Source organism: Chanodichthys erythropterus, chromosome 7 (assembly GCF_024489055.1).
Source record: "Chanodichthys erythropterus isolate Z2021 chromosome 7, ASM2448905v1, whole genome shotgun sequence".
Classification (NCBI taxonomy): domain Eukaryota; kingdom Metazoa; phylum Chordata; class Actinopteri; order Cypriniformes; family Xenocyprididae; genus Chanodichthys; species Chanodichthys erythropterus.
In genome coordinates, this window is record NC_090227.1 from 27,548,544 (window position 1) to 27,573,956 (window position 25,413).

At 38.4% G+C, this 25,413-nt stretch overlaps 1 protein-coding gene across 1 annotated transcript in view; it reads left to right on the forward strand.

The window, feature by feature from the left end:
* sema3d (sema domain, immunoglobulin domain (Ig), short basic domain, secreted, (semaphorin) 3D) overlaps positions 1 to 25,413 on the forward strand; it is a 78,417-nt gene that overhangs the window by 20,785 nt on the left and 32,219 nt on the right. Inside the window, exon 2 of the mRNA XM_067390032.1 lies at positions 16,387 to 16,598. Within this exon, the coding sequence (XP_067246133.1) occupies positions 16,387 to 16,598 (212 nt within the window). The remainder of the gene's footprint in view (positions 1 to 16,386; positions 16,599 to 25,413) is intronic.

Genomic DNA, 25,413 nt, shown 5'->3' on the forward strand with positions numbered 1-25,413 from the left:
ACAGATTTCTCTCAGCATTCTGGCTTTCAGCTATGACAGGGATAGATGGAAGCTGAATTGGCTTGCTGTTGGTAAATGAAGACTGTTTTATATCAAAATTTGAAAAATTTACTGCACTTCCTAGATTACACATTCAAACCCAAATGTCCAAATCATATTCTATGCATATATGTGACTGTGAATGTGAGCATTTCAAGGTACAGTATTATGCAAGCTCAAATTTATGCATTGTTGCCTTAAATGTGTCAGAACATGTATAATGCGTTGTATTCTCATCATTGCATTGCTACAAATCATAAATGGGATCTCTATAAAGTCTCAATTGTTTCTCTTAGACATCAAATAGATTAAATTAAAGGATTAGTTCACTTTCAAATGAAAATTACCCCAAGCTTCACTCACCCTCAAGCCAAGGAATATTAATAAATATCAAGAAATATTAATAAATATCCTGCCGCATCTGAGCTTTATAATGGTAATGAGTGAGGATCAATAAGTATGGGCTGAAGAAAGTGTCTCCATCCACATCCACCCATCATAAACATACTCCACACGGCTCTGGGGGGTTAATGAAGGCCTTCTGAAGCGAATTGATGCATTTGTGTAAGAAAAAAATCCATATTTAACAAGTTATAAAGTAAAATATCTAGATTCAAATTACAAAAAAAAAAAAAAAAAAAAAAAAACGGAACTGGCATTGTGTCAGTTAATCTTTTTCCGTAAGTTGAATAGGGAAGGCGTAGGACGTAGCGTAAGCTTTTTGAACTGCAAGAGTTTTACACTTTCATCATAAGTGGAATACGGAAGGCGGTCTGGCAGAAGCTAGATATTTTACTTCATAATTTTTATTTTTTATTTTTTTTACACAAACGCATCACTTCGCTTCAGAAGGCCTTTATTAACCCCCCAACGTTTATGAACGCTCATACTTGTTGATCCCACTCACCACCATTATAAAGCTTGGATGCGTGAGCCAGGATATTTATTAAAGGTGCTGTAGAAAGTCTTTTTAAAAGATGTAATATAAGTCTAAGGTGTCCCCTGAATGTGTCTGTGAAGTTTCAGCTTTTTTTATAAATTTTTTTAACTGCCTATATTTTGGGACATCTTTAAATATGAGCCGATTTAGGCTGCGACCCCTTTAAATGCTCACACTCCCCACCCACGGAGCTCACGCTTGCCTTTAACAGCATAAACAACATTCACACAGCTAATATAACCCTCAAAATTTTTAACCTTCAATTTTTAATTCTAGGGCACCTTTAATATATTGTGTTCATCAGAAAGAAGAAAGTCATATACACCTAGGATGGCTTGAGGTTTCAAATTGAGTCTCGTGATTCTCAGAAAAAAAAAAAAAAAAACAAGGTTATACCTCAATGTCTCAAACTGATTTGCCAAGAGTCTGCAATTAAATGTTGTTACATTTATCATCAAATTATTTCAATTATCTGTTCTACAATGTCCATGTTAATGTTATACTGTAGCTCTGTACTCTTATGTCAACTCTGACTGTATGTCAACAACTGTCTCATTTGTGTCTATTTTTTATTTTTCTTAACTTTTAAAGAAACACCTGAGACAAAGTTGAAAATTCTTAAAAGTAATTCAACTAAGCCTCCTGAACTAAAATATTTCCGATTAAATTTCCTCTGGATGCAAGAAAATATATCTGGTTTAATGGCACTGACATGTGAAGGTTAGTGATCGACCGATGTATCGGTTTACCGATATTTTTCCCGATATTTAAGCATTTTTCCATAATCGGGTATCGGTTTTGTAATATCGGATTCGCCGATTTACGGCGCCATCTTGTGGCCGTTTTGAGACTTCTTCCGTCTGAGGAGATCAGTCAACAACAACTCAGTGCACAGGTAAAGTAATCAACTTTATTTAACATAACAAACATGCACAAATGAGATCTGAGACATAAATTCCTGATATAGTTAATTTATGCAGCTTGTTTCTAAACAATTGAGACAAACTCATTGAGTCACGTAGTGTAATTCGTCATGCCCTGCCCCAATAAAGACGTAACTTTACATGAATTAAATAAAACAGACGTGAATGAGTGCATGTTGAAAATAAAAGCGCTGAATTTAATCTGTTGTATTTGCTCACCGTTAGTCTAGAAGAAAAAGTTCGTTCATATTGCTTAGCAACTGATGGATGATCAGGAGGCTTAAGCACGGCCACTGAATGAAACTTTTGACAAGATTATCTTGTTTAAACACCCTAGATTATATTATCATTTACTACATAACAATTATTTCGCTAATACACATAAATATAGCCTACCGCTTTGTGGAAATTAATTATTTATTATCTCCATGCGCGATCACGGTTGATTAAGTTATAGTCAAACAGCACTTTGTCAGTTGGCATTTCATGATTTAACGTTAGATTAAATTTAGATCATAAAATGCCAACTGACAAGTGCTGTTTAACTTTATTAGATTATATAATTATTTGATTTACTACATAACCATTATTTAGTTAATACAAATCTAAATAAATGCAGCTCTGTGGAAATTTAGTATCTCCACACGCGATCGCGGTTGAGTATCCCAATTTATAGTTTTGTGTAAATGCATAGATAAGTTACAGCACTTTGTCAGAAAGCATTTCATGATCTATTCTAGACCGACAAAACATAATTAATAACACTAGTTGGAAAATGCAATGATGTATGCTGTTTTGTTTGTTACTTTCCTGACAATGTTATATATTCCAGCTAATATTATTCAGTAAAGTTTTTTTTTTTTTTTTTTTGTATGCAAGGAGGGAGTGATTATTATAAATAAAATGGTTTGTTCAGCTCATTTGTATTGTAATAATTGTCAAAAACAGAAGTATAACAGTAAATAAATATCGGTTCTGCATATCGGTTATCGGGTACATAAACATGCAAATAATCGGTATCGGTTATAAAAAATCAATATCGGTCGATCACTAGTGAAGGTTACTATTGTCCACTTTAGTTATTGACTAAAACTAAAAAAAAATAAATAAATAAATAAAAAATAAACCTTAAAAAACTAATTTTGTCAGCTAAGGTAGCATTTCTCTCTCTCTCAAACAAATAAAATTATTAAAACTTATGCAGATAAATAAAAAAAAAGACAAAACAACAAAATTGCTAAAACTAACAAAATAAAAAAAATAATAATAATAATTCAAAATATTAATGAAAACTATAATAGTATCTCAGTAATACAATAATCTAAAATGACACTGTCCCTTTTGAGTTCTAAGGTTTGTTACTGTAACACTTGCAGTGCATTAGCCAAGTATTCACTTCTTGGTTTGTCCACTTGCATGGAGTAAGTTTCTGGCCTAACTCACACATACACTTATAGACAATACACAAAAGGTTCTTTCCAGGGGAATATTCCACTTATTTCGTCTTTGGCAGCGTTTTGGGACAGCAAGCCACTTTTCTTAACAACACCCAGTTGTTTTTACACAGACTGTCCTGCATTTTATCCAAAGCACATCCCAAAAAGGTCAGTAAGCATTCAGCATAGTCTTCAGTTTTTAGAAGTTTCTGCACCAGATTAATCACAATATTTCAGCTGCTTACAGTATATTTTGCCAAATAATACAACTGCATGTTATAATCCCCATCAAAAGCTTTATGTTTTTATTAATATATCCAGAAGGGCAGCTGAGTTTAGATTTCTTTCTGAAGTTCTTTGAGTACCGTATGTCATGATGAATTCATGGAAATGGGAAAGTATAGCTGGGCTCAGTTTCAACCACATGTATGTAATGCTACTCCAAATGTGGAAGTGAAAAAATCAAATCAATTGAAGGGTGTCATTGCTCAGTGCTTTCTCTCTCTCTCCCACTCCGGCAGTCCTGCTGGCCAAAGGCTCATACAATGACTGAATTGTGCCTCACATTCTGTATAGTAACAGGCTTCTGAATTTATTGTATGTGTCAGCCTTCATAAAGAACTATGTAAGTCACAGCACAAATGAATGACATTAGCTATCGTTAATGACGTATGCAACCAGAGAGAAATGACTCATATTGAGACCTCGACCAAGCCTTGATTTTACAGTGCAGTAGTGACTATTTTTTGGTGGCATTGGATTCTTTGGTATGCTGAGTGCCTTCGAAATGAGACACAGGCAGTGTTTTTGAAAGAATATCTTCAAGTCGCGTCGCTACCATAGACATCAATGATTATAGCCAAACTATAAAAATTTATCCCAGTACTTCTGTGATGTTTGTTAAACAAGTAATGATACTGTGTAGTTGAAAATACTGTATGTGAAGCTGTTTCATACTTATACATGACAACAGCTATCTCTGGCTCAATGGCATCGATAGTCATTTAGGAGTAAGATTGTGTTGGTGTTTGAATCGAGATTGATAGCTTTTAATGAATGATTGTGCAGCTTAAACTTATAGTATAATATAATAAATATATTATACTTGTAGCGCAAATACTTATAAATATAGTATAGCCTGCTATAATAATTGTAAGTAACATTTTATAAGTGAAATATATTTAATTATAATAAATAGTATAAGTATAATAAATGAGCAATAAGGTACGAGAGGCTGTGCTGTATCATGAATAAGTCACGGCTGAAAGGCGTTGTCAGGCATGATTCAAAGCAGTGTGCCTACAACCCCTTCAGCCGTGACTTATTTACGATACAGTACCAGCCTCGAGTATCTTATTGCTTTTATAAAATGGTTACCACACTATACAAATATTAAAGCCAAAAAATATAAGTATCAATGCAACTTTCATGAAGTAAAATTACTAAGCCTTCCTTCCACCGGAAAAAGTAGTCCCTGACTGTGAACGGCAACAGAAGTTACATTATTACGCCATTAGTTGGTGGCAAATACTGTCTTTATGAGTGAGTCACTCAGAAGCTAAGACTTTTATATTGAAAAGACTGAATTGTTGTGAACGCGGAATAAGACGCAACTGATAAATGCTTTAACTAGTGCTGTCAGTCACAGGAAAACATACAGTTTACGTTGCTAAGAGTGGTTGCTAAGGGTGTTGTGTAGTGATATACCGAACCGTTGGGTGAAGCGGTCAAAGACGTGTTTTATCGTGAATAAAACACAGCTATTGACCAATCAGAATAAAGGACAGGAACTAACCGTTTTATAAATAAAAATAAAATATTCTTAAAAAATAAGTTAAAATAATGCAAATCGATGACTTCAACAAATGCGTACTATCGATTAACAACCTTGGATAGTTACAGTGCATGTAAATCTAGTAGGTCTGTCTTTAACAGTTGTTTTCATAAAAAAATTATTTCTCATTGGAGAAAATGAAATTGTGAAAATCCCCCATATGCCAGCAAACCAATGAGAATGTGGAACAATGATGATGACGAATAACAACAAAGCGTAGGCGCCAAAGCTTACCCTCTGTAAGTGGCACAGATTTAAAGAAAATTACAGTTGTTGGGCAAATAAATAAATGATGGACAGTTACATATATTAACACTTTATTATGTAATCTTTATGTCACACCTCAAATCACAAAGGGAATCTATCTAGTAATTTATAGTCAATGCTGGGTAGTAATTGATTAAATGTAATCTGGATTACGTAATGTTTTATTGATTCACAAATTGGGGGCAGTCGTGGCCTAATGGTTAGTGAGTCCGACTGGTGACCCAAAGGTTGCTGGTTTGATTCCTTGAGCAAGGCACCTAACCCCCAATTGCTCCCTAGGCGCCACAGCATAATGTCTGCCCACTGCTCCGGGTGTGTATCACAGTTTGCAGTGTGTGTGTGTGTGTGTGTTCGCGATTCACTTCTCTGCTCCTAACTTGAATGGGTTAAATTATTTTTTTATCTTTTAAATTTTCCTTTCTCAAAAAATTTGTTAGGGAAACCATGACGTAATGAAATGTTTAATGCACTTGATGTTGTTGATTACAAAAAAAGTTTAAATGGACTGCATGCCCCTTACATAAAGTATATATACAGTACCTGTCAAAAGTTTGGCCCACGGTGGAGTCAAGAAAACGAGGAGCCATGGTAGAGGCTTGGCAGCTGGAACAAGGGGACGACTGACCGAAATGGAGCTACTGGCTGTAGAGACCCAGGCGAAGCCAAAGAACGGAAGGAACTATATTTAGACAATCACTCTCCCAATCAATCAGCAAATCTTCCTCCAGTAAAGAGACTAGGGCTTCACTTCTTCTTCTCAAACTCCAACAGTATTCCCTCAGGAACTGACGTTGTAACCGGCTCACACACCTGGTCAGATGATTCTTCGGGCTTGGGTTCTGGGACAGTATTGACCTCAGGCTTTGGCTGTGGTTTTGTGGTGGGCTTAGGCTCTGAGTCTGGGGTGGGCTCAGGCTGGTCTGTCTCTGGGCTAGTGGCTGCAGAAGGTGCGCAGTTTTCCTCCTCACTCTCACAGATGGTAAATCGGGAACCGTTGGGGAGGGGTGCCCAGTCCACGTACTTTTGAAATGTCCCTCGAAAGTCTGTCACATGGACAAACATGCAGTCAGTCTTCATCATAATACACAAGATGATACATTCCAAGAAAGCCTGCATGTGGGCCTGGTTCCCTTACAAGAGGAGAATTTTAAAGGCTGCTATCGATCTTTCAGTCACTTCTTCTGTCACAGCTGGGTACCAAATAAAGATGAATGCAGGATCTAAACACAAGCAGTATTTATATGTATAAGTTATAAGGCAGGAACACACAAAGCCAATGCCGACGAACTGGTGGCGATGAAAGCAGACTGCGGGGTTGGCTCACGTCAGCAGCGTCTGGGTCCAAAGTTGCCCTAGCTGACACACCAAACCAACGCTCGGCAGCCGACGGCCAATTACCACGTCCATTCTGCGCCTTACCAGCAGGTGGTAGTAGCTGAACAGTCAATCAGAATGATCAAATGGCCTGACATTGATTCAACATGTCGAATCGGCCGAAAAAAAGCAGACGAGGACCAACTTCAGCTGACAGTGCGGAACACACTGAGAAAACTTAGTCGGCCAACGCCCGACGGCCGACCATCAGCTTGGTGTGTAGCTGCCTTTATTTACACTGAATTTAGAAAAAATGAACCGGAACAGAACAACCGGCTTAAACATGCAGGTCAATTAAACTAAGCCTAAATTAACAACAGGTGTAACGCATAACCAAATGTTCGGCAGCAGCATGTCTACTAATAGCGAAGCTGTACATTTAACTGCTTCAAAAACAGCAACGTTATTATCTCGCAACTGATAATTGATGTGCAGCTTTTCAGTTACTTAGCTATTTTAGGCTACTGATAAAGTGTCTGTGCTTGTGTATTTCCCTGTGTGCTTCTGTACCGTATGTGTGTGCATTCCTATGGGAGAAAGATGGGGAGAAATAGTTTGATGTTTTATCATATTATTCATTATATTTATTTGCTTGGTCACTGGTCAGTGTGTTTGTGGGTTTTTATTTATTTATTTATTTTGCTTGTAGGCTGTAGGCTACCTTTGAAATAATATAAATAATTTGGTGAAGTAATATGGAACTGTAATGCTGTTTCCTGAAAAATAGTTGCACACCTTAGAACATTCATCAGTCAATCAGAATTGATCATTCAACAACCCCATATAAAATGTAAGTTATTCAAGCGCCGTTCTAGTCATTATTTTCATGTAGATGTCTGGAACGCTCTTAATTCTCTCGCATTTTATTCAACCCGAATTTAATTAATCATTATTCATAGGCCTATATATATATATATATATATATATATATATATATATATATACACATATATAAATAAATTGCTCGGCTCAAATGACAGTATCTCCAACTCATGGAAAATGTGTGAATATGTTGAAGCGTGCTTTGCTCTTTCGCGATTCCAGCCCACCCCTCCCTGCACGCGGCGCTAATTGGCGCTCTCTGCTCGAGCCAGCAGACACGAGCGCCACAGACGCGGACACCGCAGCCAAATTCGCAGAGTCCAGTCACACTAAGAGAACAGTTCATTAGTCTTTTTATTTGTTTTCGTTGTATGTGTCTCCCCTCAATTAAGTTGAAGAGAGCTTAGTTTGAGAACAGCGGACACGTCTTCAAGATAGCATGACTTTGGATAATAACGGGTCTTGAAGTGTCAAACTGCGCCTCAGACTTCCAGAAAATAACGACAGACACCAGCTCTCACAGGTACCCTTTATTATTAATATTTCCTCATTTTATTGCATTTCAGTGATAAATATTGGGCAGAATAGCACCAAAACCTAATCAAAATGCCCATCTTCAGCAGTTCAGACATATTTTGATGAAGTTTTAAGGCGCATCACAGTTTGTGAGTAAGTGACAGTTTGTGTCTTATGACGGGCGATTGTCGATTGCGATAATCTTTCCTGAGTTATACTATATTATTATCACATCTTATTATTATTATTATTATCATCACGTCTTCTCTGAATGATACAGACTTTAGGGTATAAAATGATTTGCTGACTCTCATGAGGATACATATTTACAGTGATGTTTATTGAGGTTGTGGATCATGGCTCCCCCCCCCCTTTCTCTTCTCCTGTTATTTTTAGGTGATAGAAAACGTGTTTTATTTCTGAATATTAAAATCCCAGCTGCGATTTATTAAACATATAAACATTTGACTTTAACAAGTGTATAAAGCAATAATAAAACGAAATCATTACAAAAGCACACATGCATTTATCAACACATGCTTGCTATTGTATAGATGCCCCATTTTATTATTTATTTACATATATTATTATAAATATTTATTATTTTATTTACATATACATTTATTTTACATTTAATTATTTTAATTTATAATTTCATGTAATAATATATTGGTTAATTTAATAAATTTATATATAAGTATATGAGCCTATGTGTCATCCTTTCCTGTGCCCATTGTAGTTTTCTTCGCTGTGAATGGTTTGCTAGTCAGTTGCAGGTGGAATTAGAGGACTGGGACTTGAGATGGGTGTAGCATGTGCGTAGGATGTAATTTTAAGTTCCAGAAAAGTGTGTTCTGATGTAGGCTCCATGGAGCAGACTATGTGGCATTGTGTCACCAAAGTGTGGACTTGAAGGAGGAGGACCACAAAGGCTCAGAGCAGCATTTGGCACAGTGTCATTATCATTCTAGAGAATTGACCTTATGTCATAAGTAGTTTTTGTTTACATGTTTTAAATCCATTATCTAACTTTTATCAACTTTTAGAAGTAATCTTGGTTGCGTCAAAACATGGATTAAAATCCACAAAATCTCCCATGGGTGACTTTAAATTAAGGAAAAGATTAATAAGGTTATGAAAGTAGATAAGGTTTGTTTTCAAACGGCTGGCCAGATTTTCTAGTGAGGAATGTTTGATGGGAGTAAAGTGTCTGTTGTGTCTGTCAAGGGAATGAAAGATGGGAGATTTTCAGTCTGCCTCTGGTCCTCCTCACACGTCCACGCCAACAGCTGAGCTGGGATTGGCATTAACTCTTGACTCTGTGGTTCTTCAGAAGAGTAAGAGGACTAAAGTAAGTCAGGACGCAGTACTTGAGTGCGTTAGAGAGGGCTCTTTCTCTTCCCAGCGGTATTTCCCTCGTGTTAACGGTCCGGATAATACCTCTCTATGATGCACGCAGACTTTATGGAAACTCTCTCTCACACACCCCACCGTTTTATGGGGTGAGACCAAGAGAAAGTCTCAGTCATAAGCCAGATGTAGTATACACACAATTTACTTACTATGTGAGTGTGTTTCTTATTAGGTATTGACTGATTAAAATAAATATTAGCAGTTCATTTATCTATATTGACTTTTTTTTAGTAAAACACGAGCATAGCTGTTTTTATTTAATATGCATGCACAAGCACATATGCCGTACAGTATAGTTGTACCTATGTTCTCAATATAATGTTTTGCTTTGCTGAGTTTAGCAAGCTGGACTTCTGACATATATTTGAAGAGGAAAACATGATACCAGAGAGGGTGGGGAGCTGAATTTCCTCTGTGTATGCTGAAGAACCAAAGTAGGGCGCTAAGTGGCAGAGTGATGGATTCTAGTTGCTGTGTGTGTGTGTGTGTGTGTGTGTGTGTGTGTGTGTGTGTGTGTGTGTGTGTGTGTGTGTGTGTGTGTGTGTGTGTGTGTGTGTGTGTGTGTGTGTGTGTGTGTGTGTGTGTGTGTGTGTGTGTGTGTGTTCGTGTCTAAGTGTGTTTACTGTACGTCTGTGTAGCATAGTGCCACCTGGGTGTTAAAAGGCTCTAGCACAGAAGTGTGATTTTTTTTTTTTTTAGACTTCTGTCTCTCTTTCTCGTACATTTTCTCTCTGTCTGTCTCGCCTCACCGTCTCTCCTCACTACATCAGCAGTATATGAGGCAGTAAGACAAATCAACCTTTGATTCTTTTAAATCCCAGATTTCTTGACTCATTTAGAAAGCAGAAGGCTGTGCCCTAGTGCAAGAACTTCTGTTTAAACTCATTGAAAGAAAAGAAAAAGTAATGCTTGCAATACAAAAGTGCCATCATAATGTTTTCACTTGCTCATACACATGTCCCGAAACACCATGTCATTTGGTACAACCACTATAAAACATGGAAAATGTTGTAATATTTAAAAAAAACTTGTACTAAATATAAAATGTTTGATTGATCTTTTGTATTTGATATCAGCCTGTTAGCATTTTTTGAAAATATCGTCATTTGGTATAACCAAAAGTGTCAGTCGGTAAAACCGAAATTTTGGCTAAACCGAATTACTTTTTTGGTGACAAATTTTGTCCATCTTGTAAAAAATGACAACAGCAGTGTTACTTAATTATAAAAAACCACATAATCTCATTGTTAACACTTAATAAAAACTTTAAAATTAATTATATCTCCTTCATGTTTCTTTTTTTTTTTTTTTACACTTTTAAAAACTTTTTTCATCAGTGACCCATTTCTCACAGCTGATTGGTTCAGTTTTGATTTGCGATCTCTTACACAGAATCAAACCTCCTCCAGATGGTTTTGGTTCCATGTAGTGTAAATTACCATGACAGTGAACACCACTAAAAACCAGTCCATCTTCTTAATCCTGAAAAATCAGAGTTTGCTCAAACTAAACTTGTGTAGAGCCACTAAAACTGGCTTCATAAAATAGGCCATAGGTTTTGTAACAGATATATTTTGTTTTGGACACATACAACCCTAAGTGTGTGAATGTTTGTATCCTAAAATGACTGTGTTCAGCTTTGTCTCTCTCAAAGGGCTCCTGTCAGCGGCCTCACACACCTGGGCACCCTTGATAGAACACAGAATGTCAAATCCCTCGTCTTTTATCCATCCTTCACACGGCCTAAACCTTACACCATCCGCCCCCTCTTCACCTGTGTGTGGATAACAGTAAAGTTTTTAATCCGCTCACTCCAAACACAGCTAATCGACAGGGGGCATTATCCGAGCACTTTGTCTGCTCTCAATTACGGCTATGGAGGTTCCAGGATGTATTGAATTACCCATAATTCCCTAAACCTGTCACTCACAGACAGACAGACAGAGTGTCAGGTATTCTGGGCATATAATGAGGTTTGGGAATGTTGGCAGGGAGGAATTTCTTCACCCTCTTTCTGCTCTCTGTCATTAGATATGCACCTGGCTCTCCTTGAGCTAAGTGCAGGTATGAGAGCTAAAACATGTCCGCCTTTAAAGATGAGAAGGGGGATTAAAAGCATATCATTAAACATGGACTTGGCTCAAACAAACAGGTCTAAAGACAGAGCTTCGCCCTTTTTAATGTTTGCAGAACACAATTGAAAGCTTTTTTTACTGTACTCTTTCCTCTGTCTAACATTGTGGCGATACTTGATATCTTTTTCAATAGCCTTTACCATAACAGTGCAATGATCCATGGATGATGATGATGATGATGATAACCTTCATGAATGGCTGTGGATATAAAAATGTCAAACTTACAGACTGTAGGAAATAGTTGTTGAGGATTAGAAATGAAATTTGTGATTAAATCGTTATGACATCGTCTGCTTTCGTGCTGGGTGATTGGACGTTTAAGTTCAGGCCAAAGGACTGTACAAAGTGTAATGCGAATACTATTCAATGAGTTGAACTAAAGGTCTGCTTTTACTTTCGCTCCATGTGTAAGCTGTCAGTCATTCAGTTATGTCTTGAGGCAATTATGTATTCATAACAAGTAAGGGAAATAAGATTTTACAAATGTTTTCATTATAGTTATTAAATATGGTTGTATACACATTACCGGGTTACAGAATCATGAATACACAGGTTTTATACACACAAGAGGAGTTATGACTAGAATAAATGTTTTTTTTGTTTAGTTTTTTGTAAAATGAGCCACTTTTTATGTGAGTCTTTGTAAATACATACAGTGAATATGTCATTGCGTTTTCTGAAAATACTTAACTTCAAACCAGTAGTAGTAGTAGTAGTAGTAACAGCTGATCATGTGATCTCAACGTGGCACACATCCCATAAATGGACACCCCATGTAGAATAAAAAAGCTTGCTCCAAAAGACTGACTGGAGTCTGGAGACTGATATCTAGAGTCTGTATCTCATGTGAGCATTATTTTAATGATATTTCTTAAAATTTATGTTCATTTCTTCATGTAAAACTTCTAATTGGCAAAACTAAAAACACCTTTAAGTTTACATTGCACTGCAAACATGGAAATTGGTATTGGTATTTCTAAGAAAATTGATTATTAGGAAACCACGTAAACAATAAATTAATTGAAAATATAATTAATAATAGAAATACTAATTGTAAAAATTTTCACTTTACATTTACACCAGTAGTACCTCATGTAGCTATGGTGTGAAATCTTCATATGAATATTAAATAAGGACACATATTAAATTTGTTTAAAATTTGCCAAACTTGTTGGCAAAGGTTATTTTCACTAACTACTTTTACTGACCACAGACCACATTACTAGATATTTTCCTTATATATTAAGGAAAATTACTTATATTACTACTTACATTTTGTGTGAATAGCATCATGTGTGGAAAGCATCTTTACACTACAACATATCTTACAGTAGTCTGAAGAAATGCAGTTCCTATTTATACTCACGCAAACACATACCACTTACACTTAGTATAAATAGCCTTTTCTTTATTTTGAGTAAATCAACTTCAGTCATTTAAATACAATTAGAGTCATGTGGAAAAATAAACGAATGCTGCCAAACTAACTTAGCTCCATTTCAGTTCAATCAAACAAACATTTTTTTTTCCTTTTTATTTTTTCCTCTTTAAAGAACAAAATAGTAGCTGTACAGATGGCGACCATGTGAGCTGACACTAAGTATAGTAATATAACTGGGCTTAGCTTGTATAAAATATTGAAGCCAGAAAATACAGCCATATATCCGCAGAGCAATATTTCAGTGGTTATTCTGATGGGGCAAATGATAGGATATTATTTATCTTCTCTAAAAACCAGTGTTGGTTTTAGAAAGTCCAGCCGCCACCTTGAACATGATATGAATTTCTTGTGATGTAGTGAAGACAAATTTTCGTTGTATGTTGTGATTATAATATGAAAACATAACATGGCCTTGGTGTCTGCATGTGCTTATGTTGATATGAATATTATTTACACAGAGCAAGGGGTAACACTTACACCCGACTATGACCACAGTGAAAAGACTGACCCCTGCCAAGAACAACACAAATACGTAACCTGAGCTCATAATAATGAACTTGCTCTGACCTTTTGTAAAGCTGAATGATATTGTAGTGGACTGTGTCTGTGGTAGGTATAGGAATCTGTCCAGGAGATGTTTGCATGACACAATAGCTGTGATGTCAAATCAGATGAAAAATGTCTTTCTGGAGAAGGAAGAAAACATAAAAAAAAAAAAAAAACATGGGAAAAAAGTTCTGTTGTTTGATATATGAACTTCCAAGACTCAGGCATTACCCAAGAGCCCCTATGCAGATTTCGTTGTGACATTTGCTCTCTGAGATAGCTCCCTCAGCCCCTTTAAATCTGCTCTACATGTCACGAATGCTGTATAATCCATCATAATCAAAGCTATCTGTGCCTTCGTATTCTTTAAATAAACAGACAAATCTGACTTATCTTTATGTTAGCGTTAGATATATGTATATCTGCTGTGTGTGTAAATGTGCAGTAATAGAGTAAATGTGCATGTCCTTAGTGACAATGTATGTCTTTGTCAGACACATCTAAAAAAAAAAAAAAAATAGATTAACAGTGTTTCTGTACTTTTATCAATGCAGTGGATATAGCAGTTGGTCATTAAAATATATGGACACTATTATGGTTGGGCCGATAGACGATGCCATTGTCCATCGCCGATGGCTGACAGACATCACAATGTTGAGCCGGCAACGAATTATAGGCTACTAGATTTTTTACACAAACTAAACTACTGATATTCAAATGGCATCCGGACTCCGGCATGTTTCCATCCAGACTGCAAGATGGAACAGTAGCACCATTTTACTGTTTCTAGTTGAAATTAGCAGCGCGTCAAAACAGCGGTGCAGATCACACCACAAGCACTCAGGATCATTTGTGGTGTGTCCTCTACTAGTTTTATCTAAAGCCAAACTTCATTCAAGGCTTCATTCAAGCCTTTTCAACTCTGTTCACGTTCTCTCTTTCTCCAGATGCGTGCCATATTAAAGGTGCATGTCCACTGGCGTGGACCAGAGCGAGCATTTTTGATTCATTCCAATGGAAGTTGAGCTTAACTCTCAAACGCGAACATGATGATTAAACAAAATAGTAACAAATGACTATGACCCCCCGCCCGTTGTCATTGTCCATCGCGATGTTTCACTGTTGACATCGTCTGATGCCAATTTGTTAGACATCGCCCAGCCCTAGACACTACTTGCATAAAACTCAGTATTGCGATTAATATTCCACAAATAAAAAGGCTAAATTAGGGCTGCACGGTATTGGAAAAAAAAGAAAAAAAAATGACATTGCAATATATTGTTTTTCTTGTGTGTGTGTGTGTGTATATATATATATATATATATATATGTATATATATATATATATATATATATATATATATATATATATAATACAATAGAACAAAGAATGAAATAAACAGTGCTTTATTGAGTAACCAAATGTAAAATAACACTGCATCTTCACTGTATAAATTGAATATAATTAATCTTTGTTAAAGCTACAAAAGTGATTTTTCTCTTCATCTTTTGTTTGAACATTAATGACACTGACAGAAGAAGGTATATTTGGCTGCTGTCACTTTAAGACCTAATGCACGGATCCAAAATAACGATACGCATCCATTTTCTTTAATTTTTTACGTTTACTTCAGACATAAGCGATTGTGTTTATGAGGATACTTGCCAAGATGTGCATTTTGACAATTTTGTGTGTTTGTATCTGTTCAATCACAAAAAGACAAGAAAGAGAACTGAAATCACTGTTTGTGCATGTTTGTGCAAGTTCTGAATTGAATTCTCTTTCACGTCTTCTCGCACTTGAATGTTTAAACCCACTCACTTGTGGGTTTAAGTGAAAACTCACTTAAACCCTAGGCTAAATATCTAGAACCTTTTATTGCACAGAATTGTCATAGTCCTCACAAAATATAGAGACCACAAAATGATGTAAACATTGCTCAGTAGGTGAATTGATGTCTGACAGTATTTGTCTGACAGTTATTGTTGAAGACCTCACTGACAGGTCTCTTAATTAATTTCCTAAAATCCTGATATAAATCTACATAAATGCATTTATTCATTTGCCCAAAAGTTGAAGTCTCTCCATCCCCTCATTCATTCATTCATTCATTTGCTGGTTCCTTCATTCAAAATAATGGGACTGTTTTGAGAGCCCCCACTCTGGAGTGTGTGAATCCTTGTTCTTAGTGATTCCCTGCTGAAGGAAATCTCCTAATGAAGATGGACTACAACAGTTTTTTCACTCTCTCCCACAATTTCATGGCACTCTGTTGACTAATGAAGCAGAGATTCAGACATGACCGTCACCCCGGCCGCTCAGCTTTTACAATACTGTTTGTTGTAGAAGCAAGAAAGGGAGACGGGGACAGAGCAGATGAGAGATGGTGTGAGAAAATAAAAGAAAGGCATTTGGAAGAAGGTTGAAAGTGGCTGCTCTCATCAAGCTGACCTTTTGTTTAGAGACAAACAGATTTAGAAAGCGAGAGAGAAAGTATGTGTGTTGGTGGACAAAAGAAAGGACTTGAATAGAGCAGCAGCTGATGCAGAGCTGCTGAAATGCATAGACATGCCTGAAAGAGACCACAGTAAAGCAGCTGAACATTTGTTTGGGATTTAACAAGTCCTCATCACACACCTCCCACAGAGATGCCCAGCCACTCCCTTAGATGACTTTATCTAACTGTCCACTCCATCACAGGTCCGCAGGAGCAGAATTCTCCTCTCCAGTCATGAAGACTGCTGGGGAACCAGACAAAAAGCGCCAGAGGAGCAGACATCAGCGTCTCCAACTGGTCGGGATGGGGCGGTTCTCCGGTGTCTGGTGGTCTGCCTTGATGATGCTCTTCTTCTCTCTGCCCAAGGTGGACTGCATGAAAGAGAGTGTGCCAAGAGTTAAACTTGGCTACAAAGGTAAAATGTGTCCTTATGTGACTTTCAAACTTTATTTAACATTCTCTTTATTCCTAAAAGCTTTTAATTTGCTTTATGTGGACAATTTCTTTTTAGGATTATCTGTTCTCAGATATTTAAATCTTTAGTGTTTTGCTGAATTTACATGTATTTATTTTAAACATCTGCTGGAACATTTGTCATTTTTAAAGGATACATTTTTAAGTACATTTTAGAGTGTGATGAGAGGTTTACAACTCACTTGTATGAGGTCAATATTTAGACTGCACATATGACTGATTGAGTGTACATAAGGGATGTGCTGCATATCACAGTAGCAGTATGCAAGTTTTGTACACACACACACACACACACACACACACTTAGCTATCTAAATGATGATAAATGCCATAGACGTCTATTGTTTTTAATTTAAATGGTTATAGTTCAAATAATTCCTCAAAGAAAACTTGTATCTTTAGTATAATACTTTTGCTTTCTGATTTTTTAAGACTGACCAGTTTAAATGTTTAAGTGAAGCATTAAAGAGCTGTGAAAGAGAACTCAATCAATTCGGTACTCACACGCTGTCTTTTTTTTAAACGTATTGCACTTAAACGGTCAAATAAACAAATATATGGCAAAATGATTGTCTTGGCGAGTATTCACGTAAACACTGTAGGTTACATCTTAACTGAATATAAACAATTATAACGATATTTTGTCAAAATATTAAATCTAAGGCTGTCACGATTCCTCGATTAAATTCAAGTACTTGATTTAAAAAATTCCTTGGTTGCAATTTACCCATGTCGAGTAACCAGCAAAATACCGGAAGTAGCGCATTCCACAGACGAGAATCTATGAATCGCATATTAGACCATTTTAATAAGGCTGCCAGATGTATTATAACCATTTAAAGGCCATACTATAATATAGTGCTATTTTGAATTCACAAAGGCTGTAATTCAATTAATTAAATATATTCAAATATATATAAATATATATGTTCAATATAAATATGCGCTTTCATTATTTTTTTATACTTGTAGTTTACGTGTGTCTCAGAGTGGCTCTGTTCACAGTAAATGAAATGAACTGTTATCATTTACATGAGCGCGTCTCAAACTCCTATCTCTGCAAGCTGTGAGTTTGGGTTAATTTTAAAATTCATCTGGGAATGCAATGTGTGCCATTTCATCAGATTTGTAAGGTAAATGATTTATAAACCCACACCAACACAGGAGAATACAATGTTTCTAAATATGCAAATTGTTCATCCGGATTTCAAAATAAAAGTTTAAATCCTCGCTTTGAGTTTGCATGTTTTGATGTCCTCATATTCTTGTCCAAGAAAAACAGTGGCTGTAGCATTTCTATTGTAAAGAAGTGGCCAACTATTAAAGATTAAGTAAACATTTGATTAAATGTCGTTTGGTCAATAATAAACAGGGATTTGATCTGCTGTAAAGTGTAACAACACTCTGCCCTCTGCAGGCATTAGTTATAATACATGATGTGCATAAGATGATTGTTTTTATTATGTATATTATGCATTTTAACAGTGTTGTTCTATAAAACTGTATGATTACTTGCTTTTGATACTTTATTTGAACCCAATATTATTGCCACGTTGTTATTATATATGTATTTTAAATCATTTGAAAGGCTTAGGTCTTTGCTTATGTAACGGATGTAGACCAGTAAGAGCTGTGCATGTAAACCTCACTCCTCTGATCTCAAGAGGCGCTCTAGCAACTGATGCTAGAGACTGTGGTCTTTAGTCTCCTTGTTAGAGTGCCCGACTCCCATGCCTGCGGACCCAGGTTTGAGTCCCGCTTAGAGCAGGGCGGTTCATACAGGAGTGGTTACACTTAGGTCTATTTATATTTCCACAAAAAAAATATATCACTCGATTAATCGTCAAAATACCAAAATAATCATTAGTGACAGCCATAATTAGATCCATGCATTAGGTCTTAAAATTACAAGCCTATCACTCATAATTAGTTTCTTTGTTTTTTTATTACTATTTGCTTGTCTTCAATAAGCTTGTTTACTTGCGTTATATCAACCTTATTTCAAGCAAAAACAATTACATTATGATATATTGTTATTGTGAAATAAAATTACTCGTGGTTCCCCCTCTTGCTGCGTCAGAAGTTCTAGGACAAAATGGCCCTTTCATAATGAGAGGTAAAATAAGGCCACGACTACTTTGGTCTGGGATTTTACCCAGTACCTCACTGTAACTGGCTACATCTCTTGTGGTATTTGCTAACCACTGTTGCATGCACTCCCTCCCTCTACCTGTGGTTGTGTTTGATCGCTCGACTGCAGCTGCGGCTTCAAAGGTTTGATAAGTCAATAAGGCGTTAACGCTCTGATCTCAACAGTGATCCCATGAGCACAGCACATTTTAGCTTATCACTGGTGTTAGTTGACAACACCGTAGCAGTGCCACAATGTTTGAGAGTTAAGGGCAAGATAAACGTATGATGCTATAAAGTGAGTGAGGTGTAAAAGAAACATCTGTTAAAAGTAACAACATGTCCATACTCATGCACTGACACATGGATTGTTAAAAGTCATGCATACTTTGTCCACAGTTGTAGATGCATGATAAATCTGCACTGAGCTTTACAGCTTTACATCATCAGTAGCACCACTGATTAGATACCATGTTCTGTTCCAAAACGTGTTTTTGGTAGCGCTGACAATTGATAAAGTGTCCCTTTGAAATTAATGGTCTTTCTAACCAACAAGAAGTGATAAGTCTTTTCTCCATTTCCACTTCTATGTTTGATCCCTGCCTCAATTTGAAAAGTTAACTGAGTATGGCATTTGTTTTATGCCACTGAGGAAAATAAAATTGATGGCTCCCTAAAACTGACCCACAGCATGCCAGAACTACTGAAACAGAACCTCATCCATATAAGGAAACCCACGCCAATAAAAATATGAGTGACTGTAGTGAGCGCCCTGTTTATTTTCAGTTTCTTTAGCATAAAAATCCTACCTGCTGTGCGTCAGTTTGCCATATTTTAGTTGCTGTGCTGGGGAGAATGTAATGCGAATGAGTGGAAAGAACAGACAGCTGCTTGGCGTATGTTAGAAATGATGCTTTGTGCATTGACTGACCTCTGAAAAGATTTTCTTGACATTTCTACAATGAAAATCTGTACAGTATGTTGGTTTTCAAGTCCCATTTACAGTTTTTTAGTCAGTTTTTTCTGTTTTTAAGCATAAATCTCACTAGTGTTTTTAGTTAAAACACCAAAAAATGGCAATGGTAACGTACCCTGAGATACGGAACGAGTACTGCGTATGGGGAAAAGGTCTCCTTTTTCCCGCTACTGAAGCCTTTTTCAATAACGCAGTCTAACTGCATCGTCATTGGTTCACTCATGAGAAGTTGTTGAACCAATGATGGCGTGGCGTTGCCGCGCAAGCCTATGGCGACAAAGCGCGCGAAGAAGCCCGCCAAAACGGGCGGGGCTTATAGCTATATAATCGGGCATTTTGCCATGGGATTTCAGGTCATTTGACTGAAGCGACGACACTGAAGCCGCAGCAACCTGGCACAGCAAGTAACGCAGTTCTCGTTCCGTATCTCAGGGAACCGAGGTTACTTTAGTAACCGAGTACGTTCCCTTTTCGATACTTCACTCGTACTGCATATGGGGAACGAATTCACCTGCGCTATGCCGTGGAAGGGAACGACTGAACTTGTCTTGGACACCGCAGGGGAACCAGCGGACAAGTGAGAAGGCCGAAGCCGTCGAACCCAAGTGTTACACTTGCAAAGGGGAGCTAACTCCCGAAATGGCATGAGGCGGAGCTCGACAGAAGCCGCTGTATCATACCGAGAGGACCCGAGCTTGTAAGATCGGGATAAAAATCTGACAAAAGTGGATGGCGAGGACCAGCCGGCCGCCTCACAGATGTCTTTAGTAAAGACTCCACTGGACCAAGCCCACGAGGAAGCCATTCCTCTAGTGGAGTGGGCTCTGACTCTTATGGGGCAGTCAAGGCCCATAGAGGAGTAGCAGAGAGCAATAGCGTCGACTATCCAACGCGAAAGACGTTGCTTTGAGACCGAAGACCCCTCGGTGCGGCCGCCAAAGGAGATAAAGAGCTGATCGGATTGCCGGAACGGCCGTGATTGCTCGATGTAGGTCCTCAATGCCCTGACAGGCCAGAGTAATTCCAGCTCTCGCTCATCCGACGAGGGAGGCAGCGCTGAGAGGGAAATGACCTGTGCTCTGAAAGGGGTCGAGAGCACTTTAGGAACGTAGCCATGCCTGGTTTTTAAAACGATTTTGGAGTCGTTGGGCCCAAATTCGAGGCATGCAGGGATCACGGAGAGGGCCTGCAAGTTGCAGTGAGAGTTGTCTTCTGAGGCGAAGAGGTCTATCTTTTCCCTCACGAACATCTCCCAGATTGTGAGAACCGTCTGGGGGTGGAGCATCCACTCGTCTGAGGGGACATTGCTCCGAGATAGCATATCTGCTCCCAGATTCGTTCTTCCTGGTATGTGCGTCGCCCTGAGCGACTGCAACCTCGGTAATGCCTATTCCGGAAGGCGCTTCACCAGTGCGCATAAGCGGCTGCACGAAAGACCACCCTGGTGATTTAGTAAGACACCACTGTCATGCTGTCCGACTGGACTAGGATGTGGCATCCCGTCAGGTAGGCCTGAAAAGAGTGAAGGGCTCGAATCACTGCCAGCATCTCGAGGCAGTTGATTGTGAAGATGGCTCTCCTCGTGAAACCACGAGCCAAAGGCTGGTCTGCCCTCGCAAAGAGCGCCCCAACCTAGGTTGGACGCATCTGTCGAGAGCACCGTCCTTCTGAACACCGCCTGCAGGTTTTCCAGGGTTTCAGAGCTGCCAGGCAGGCCTGATTGACCCTGATACGCAGGCGGCCATGCCGCCAAGTGTGAGGAGGGACCCAATACTTCAACCGGTATTGCAGAGGCTGCATCCGTAGAAGGCCGAGCTGCAGGACTGGGGAGGCGGAAGCCATCAGCCCTAGCATCCTCTGGAAAAACTTCAGAGGGAGGTAGACTTTGTTCCTGACTAAAGCCACGAGCTGCTGAATGGCCAGAGCATGCTCTGGCGAGACTGCAGCTGTCATACGGACTGAGTCGAAAACTGCACCCAGGAACGTGATACGTTGGCTGGGGAGCAGTGAGCTCTTGGCAAAGTTGACCCTGAATCCCAGGCACTCCAAGTGGCTGAGGAGCACGGATCTGTGATGTTCTAGCTCGGCTCGCGACTGGGCCAGAATGAACCAGTCGTCGAGATAATTCAGAACCCAGATTACCATCTGTCTTAGTTTGGAAAGCGCCACATTCATGCACTTGGTAAAAGTGCGGGGAGCTAGAGACAGCGTGAAGGGAAGGACTGTATATTGGTAAGCCATGCCCTCGAATGCGAATCTCAAGAATCGCCTGGAATGGGGGGCTATCTGCACTCTTAAAAATAATGGTTCTTAAATGGTTCTTTGGCAGGGTATATGGTTCCATGAAGAACCTTTACTATCCAAAGAACCTTTCCATTGCACAAAAGGTTCTTTGTAGCACAGAAAGGTTCTTTAGACTATAAAAGGGTTCACACTCAACAGTCTCATGTTGTGTGTGTCTATATATATATATATATATATATATATATATATATATATATATATATATATATATATATATATATATACACAGTGGGTACGGAAAGTATTCAGACCCCCTTAAATTTTTCACTCTTTGTTATATCATTTTTTTCCCTCATTAATGTACACACAGCACCCCATATTGACAGAAAAACACAGAATTGTTGACATTTTTGCAGATTTATTAAAAAAGAAAAACTGAAATATCACATGGTCCTAAGTATTCAGACAGGAAAGATGCAACAAGTTTTTCACACCTGGATTTGGGGATCCTCTGCCATTCCTCCTTGCAGATCCTCTCCAGTTCTGTCAGGTTGGATGGTAAACGTTGGTGGACAGCCATTTTTAGGTCTCTCCAAAGATGCTCAATTGGGTTTAAGTCAGGGCTCTGGCTGGGCCATTCAAGAACAGTCAAGGAGTTGTTGTGAAGCCACTCCTTCGTTATTTTAGCTGTGTGCTTAGGGTCATTGTCTTGTTGGAAGGTAAACCTTCGGCCCAGTCTGAGGTCCTGAGCACTCTGGAGAAGGTTTTCATCCAGGATATCCCTGTACTTGGCCGCATTCATCTTTCCCTCGATTGCAACCAGTCGTCCTGTCCCTGCAGCTGAAAAACACCCCCACAGCATGATGCTGCCACCACCATGCTTCACTGTTGGGACTGTATTGGACAGGTGATGAGCAGTGCCTGGTTTTCTCCACACATATCGCTTGGAATTAAGGCCAAAAAGTACTATCTTGGTCTCATCAGACCAGAGAATCTTATTTCTCACCATCTTGGCAAACTCCATGCTGGCTTTCATGTGTCTTGCACTGAGGAGAGGCTTCCGTCGGGCCACTCTGCCATAAAGCCCTGACTGGTGGAGGGCTGCAGTGATGGTTGACTTTCTACAACTTTCTCCCATCTCCCGACTGCATCTCTGGAGCTCAGCCACAGTGATCTTTGGGTTCTTCTTTACCTCTCTCACCAAGGCTCTTCTCCCCCCTTAGCTCAGTTTGGCTGGACGGCCAGCTCTAGGATGGGTTCTGGTCATCCCAACCGTCTTCCATTTAAGGATTATGGAGGCCACTGTGCTCTTAGGAACCTTAAGTGCAGCAGAAACTTTTTTTGTAACCTTGGCCAGATCTGTGCCTTGCCCCAATTCTGTCTCTGAGCTCTTCAGGCAGTTCCTTTGACCTCATGATTCTCATTTGCTCTGACATGCACTGTGAGCTGTAAGGTCTTATATAGACAGGTGTGTGGCTTTCCTAATCAAGTCCAATCAGTATAATCAAACACAGCTGGACTCAAATGAAGGTGTAGAACCATCTCAAGGATGATCAGAAGAAATGGACAGCACCTGAGTTAAATATATGAGTGTCACAGCAATTGCAATATTTCAGTTTTTCTTTTTTAATAAATCTGCAAAAATGTCAACAATTCTGTGTTTTTATATCAATATGGGGTGCTGTGCGTACATTAATGAGGGAAAAAAATGAACTTAAATGATTTTAGCAAATGGCTGCAATATAACAAAGAGTGAAAAATTTAAGGGGGTCTGAATACTTTCCGTACCCACTGTAGCTACAGTGAACAGGTCAGTTTGATCTTAAAACTTGCTGTTCCACTCCATGTTTGGTCCTGTTGGTGAGGATGCAGAAATAGTCTTTCACAATCCATCATCTGAGCAGATGCTCTCATAAAAGTATCAGCACCATTTCTGTGTCAGTGCACTCCTTTAAAACAGAGTGTGTCATTATCCAGGAGTATGCAGGACTGCGTGCACACCTCAGGGCCGGTCGACAGTATGTTTTTCTCTTGAAAGAAGGCTAAAAGGGGAACATCTGATCCGCATTAGATACATCTCATAATGTTCTCTGGAGTCAACTAAACAATATGCTTTCTGTCCTTAACATCACTCCTAGATGACAATGTCCAGTGAAACACATCAAAATATTATTTTCAGGTTGTGTAAATATTTCTATTAAAGACAGATTCCCTCAGCACAGGGGTCTTGAGTGAGGGTTATTGATTGTTTTATGAGTGGTATATTTTATTGTGTTTGACATAAAGTGTACACGCATGATGGTATAGACATGCATGAGTGTGAAGCATTGTGCAAACACAAAGCCTAATTTTGCAACAGCAATTTAAGGACTCTCAGTATAGTATACAATGAATTTATAACTAGATGGCTCCCAGTTGGCTGTGGCTCTCTAAACAGATGTAAAACAAGCAGGTCATAAATATAGTCATGCGTCTTCCTAATGTACTGTACACAGAGTTACACTCATTTCCACTAGTTTGGCTCTCTTCCCAAACCACAGCCAGAATATTGATTACACCTGAGAGTGTAATCCTTTACCGTCTGAGAAATCTTAAAAGAAGTCTTACTCTGTGACATTAGCTTTCACATGTGGCCCAGTTTCTGGTGAATAGCTGGGGGTTGTCAGCCCCTCAAATTGTGCATTACTTCATAGGTTTGTATTTCAGTCATCAACCTTTATGCTTTGCTGTTGCCTAAAGATAAATGATGTACCTGTAGGGCTGAAATAGCTTGAAATGTAAAGGCTGAACTGTATAGCACTATGTAAAGATTGAACTGAATGGACAATACCTTCTTTATGTTTCCACATTGAGTCTGTGTTTCTTATAAGAACAATTATTAAGCCACCACGATCAGCACACTGCAGAAGTGTAGCATTACACTACAATCTAAATAAAATTTGACTTATAAGAAGTTCTTATTGAAGTCATTTCACTCTGTAGCCATTTTGACAATTGCCTTTCTAGTCATGGAAGTATAGTCCCTCTGTACTTGAGTGAGAATAGTCTGAAATTTCCAAAACTGTTTGCCAAGCTTACAGTACATACGTTTCAACCAGAGTTGGGCAAGTTACTTCCAAAATGTAATACATTATATATTACTAGTTACTGTCATTTGAAAGTGATGAGTTAGATTACAATATTGCTGAACTGTATCTGAACTGTAATGCTTTACACTACTTTTTTGTTACTTTTGAGTTACTTTCACCAAAATAACCACAGAAGTATGATGCATAAAATGCTAAAATGTAGTTTATTGCTGCTCATTATACATCCAGTGGAGGGTGATTATGTAGCATAATGACGGTGTAGGCCAGTGATCCTCCAGGGGGGCTTGGCAATAACTTAAAATTAATTTAAATATATT